Genomic DNA, 3483 nt, shown 5'->3' on the forward strand with positions numbered 1-3483 from the left:
ATGAAAAGTGAGTCACTTACGACAACGTCAAGCGAAAATGGTCGTGGTCAAAACGCGGTGAGCCGGCGCAAACGGTGGCCAAGCCAGGATTGACGGTCAGGAAGGCTTTGCTGTGTGTTTGGTGGGATTGGCATGGAATCATCCACTATGAGCTGCTCCCCTACGGCCAAACTCGTAATTCGGACCTGTCAACAATTGGACCGTCTGAAGGAATTAATCGCCCAGAAGCGGCCAGCTTTGGCCAATAGGAGAGGAATTGTGTTCCATCAGGACAACGCCAGGCCACATACATCGATAGTGACTCGCCAGAAGCTCCGGGAGCTTGGTTGGGAGGTTCTTATGCATCCACCTTACAGTCCGGACCTGGCACCAAGTGATTACTACCTGTTCCTGTCTATGGCGAATGATTTTGCTGGTGAAAAATTCGCCTCAAGAGAAGCTTGTAAAAATCGACTTTCCCCGTTTTTTGCCAATAGGGACAAGGGTTTCTATGAGAGAGGCATAATGAAATTACCTTCAAAATGGCAACAAGTTATCGAACAAAACGGTGCATATTTGACCTAAATCGGATCATTCTAACTATGTTAAATAAAGCCTTCAATTTCATGCAAAAATAATGGATTTCTTTTTACTGCACCTTATATTACCTCGAGAGCTTTGACGATTGCTTCCGCATCGCTTTGAACTATTGAAATAGTTTCGACGCCTTTAGTTGCATTCGGACGAGTCACAATTTCTTCTTTCATTGTTGCGGTTGCAGCAGTTTCCTCGTCAACATGAATGTTCAAAGCCTGTGGCAACTGTTGCGTAAGCATCCCAGAATGAACGCGAATAGTTTGGCCGGCACTTAACTGGCTAATAAAATGTCCTTCAGAAAGAAGCTGCCGAGCTTCTTGAATCGATAACGGAATAGGATTACCTTCTTCATCTGTAATCTGAAAATATCGTCTCTTACAAATATCATCTGCATTTTTTATAATAACGATAAATTTTTAAATAGTTATTATGAGAGAGAGAAAAGGAGAGTGAGAGGCAGAAGGGGAGAGAGAGAGAAGGAGACAGAAAGAGAGACAAAGAAAAAGAGAGAGACAGAAAAAGAGAGAGTATGTTGTTACCTGCAATTGTAAATCCGACTCTGAAAGTTCTATTCCCGACTGCTCCTGGTTATTGCTTGATATATTATTCGATATCTTATCTGTAATTATCTCATCGGTCTCAACGTTTAAACGTGGCAACGAGTCTGTATCTGATGTTACTTCAACCTTATTTCTTATTATGCTTGTATCAACTATATTTAAAAAAATAGCTGAGTTAATATTAATTGATTAAAAATATCTAACAAAAATATTTGTTAACAAATTTCGATTGATATAATTAAGATAATAAAGAAATTCATACGTAAATACAGTATAAATCGACTATGTACCAAAATGTAATGTTCGTGATTGATTAGGATCATCAGGATCTTGGTAGGACACATAAATGATCTGTTGAATTCCGTCGGTAGACGTTTCATCGGCCGCAATCACCTGCGTCATTTGATCATTGACGAGAGTTTGTTCCTCAGATTCCTGTGAATTCGGTAAGATTTGCCACACTTCGCCAATTGGAGATCCTCCCGACTCGTCCACTGCTACTACTTTATTTTCCTTGTGTACCTACAAAAATTAATGATTATTACTAATCGCGACATAATATCCGCGACAAAAATCTAGAAGAAACAAAAGATCCTAAGATACCTTTTTGTGTTTTGTCAAATTCGAGCAATCAGCAAAAGCTTTACCACATAGATCGCAAGAATACGGTTTCTCACCTGCAAAATGAGGCATAATGGTAACAACTTGAAATTAAGCTTCCACTCGTGTTTATGTTGGAATTCATCGTTTCATAAAAATAGATCTTACAAGGAGACTGTTCAAACGCGCCGTGTTAGATTTTGCTAATTTTTATATATATTGTAGTAATCCCTTTCCTGTAAATACAGCTCGTATAACTCTTACCAATGAGTACTAGTTTACGAGAAATCGGCGTTGAAAGTTTTCCATGCGCCTAGAGTACCGCTTAAGTAGAAGCAAAATTCAAATAGCCAGCATGACGCAGCGAGTAGAAAGCGCGGCTAGTACACTTGATGTCGTGCGTTCGAATCTGAATTGTTCCAACTTTTTTTTATTTTCTTTATATTTTTTTAAATAAAATAAATGATTAATATATGAATTAGCCAATCATCATCCCAGTATTATTATCATTCGCAGTATTATTATCATTATCGAACGGCCTAACAGTGGTATCATTTTTGCTATCTGCGTACCCGTTTCTTTCACACTCATTGTATAATGGAGAGGTAATGGAGAAGAACTTTCCGCAGATAGCATAAACGATAACACTGTTAGGCTGTTCCCACAGGACACAAATCTTAAAACTTCATCTGGCATGCATTCCAAAGTAATATAACGACTAGTAACGTAATGTTAAAATAAATTCCCTTCCCAAACTTTAAAAGAATAATTTATTTATTCGTTGATAAGCGTATCTCATTACTTTTCGTACAATTCTGTTTAAAAAATGCGAATGATAATAATAATACTGGGAATGATACTGGATAATAATACTGGAATGATAATAATAATACTGGGATGATAGTTAACTAATTCATATACTAATAATTTATTTTATTTCATATTTCGGAAAAAAAAAATTGGAACAAGTCGAAATCGAACGCATGACATCGAGCGTTCTAGCCGCGCTCTCTACTCGCTGCGCCACGCTGGCTACTTGAATTTTCTACTTAAGGCTATCTTGCTGCAGAAAGTCTGAATTGACGGTAGCGTCTAGCAGTGTCCAGAACATGAAATAACCGTGTCAGCGTAGCTGATTGGCTAACACTAGGCTAGGTTCACGCTAGGATTCGCTTGATACCTCGGAAAATTAATTGCGTTTATCACGTTATTTTGCAGTTTTTTCGTGAAGTGTGTATATTATCGTGATCCTCACAGCTGTAAAATATGCAGCAAACTTAGTGATATATTGTGAAAATCAAGAAATTAAATATGTTCATAATGCTGATCTTAGCTGTCACAAACTACTGTGACTGCCGAAAATTGTAACATTATTTCAGGAATTATTTTACGATGCTACGTGATATATCAGCCAGATATCTGAGTTTGCTGTACTTTTTACAGGTTTCAGGATTAGGAAAACATTTGATTCTTCAGGGAAAAGTAAAAAATAAAGCAATAAAACGCAACTAATTTTCAGTATGTCATTTCTCACTTCTGATATCATCAAACCAATATGACCGCCCTCGAAATAGCAGAGCCTTAAGCGGTACTCTAGGCGCACAGAAAACTTTCAACGCCGATTTCTCATAAACTAGTGCTCATTGACAAGAATCGACGAGCTGTGTTTATAGGAAAGGGATTACTACAATATATATATATATATATATATATATATATATATATATATATATATATATATATAGAG

At 37.2% G+C, this 3483-nt stretch overlaps 1 protein-coding gene across 8 annotated transcripts in view; it reads right to left on the reverse strand.

Annotated features, from left to right (window-relative positions):
• Positions 1-3483, reverse strand: part of LOC116852839 (zinc finger and SCAN domain-containing protein 2-like) — a 102867-nt gene that overhangs the window by 52890 nt on the left and 46494 nt on the right. For 7 of the 8 annotated variants that reach the window (XR_004379861.1, XM_032833550.1, XM_032833558.1 and 4 more), the window contains exons 10-13: positions 1740-1813; positions 1427-1658; positions 1116-1288; positions 648-935 (exon numbers count right to left, since the gene is read on the reverse strand). Coding sequence is in view for 7 of the 8 variants with exons in the window: in XM_032833550.1 (XP_032689441.1) it covers positions 648-935; positions 1116-1288; positions 1427-1658; positions 1740-1813 (767 nt within the window). In the remaining variant the exon portion in view is untranslated. Of the gene's footprint in view, positions 1-637; positions 936-1115; positions 1289-1426; positions 1659-1739; positions 1814-3483 lie in introns of all 8 variants that reach the window. The other variant, XM_032833552.1, reaches the window with a different exon arrangement.

The sequence above is a fragment of the Odontomachus brunneus genome, unplaced genomic scaffold (genome assembly GCF_010583005.1).
Source record: "Odontomachus brunneus isolate Ranch 3 - 2012 unplaced genomic scaffold, Obru_v1 Obru_scaffold_258, whole genome shotgun sequence".
Lineage (NCBI taxonomy): Eukaryota > Metazoa > Arthropoda > Insecta > Hymenoptera > Formicidae > Odontomachus > Odontomachus brunneus.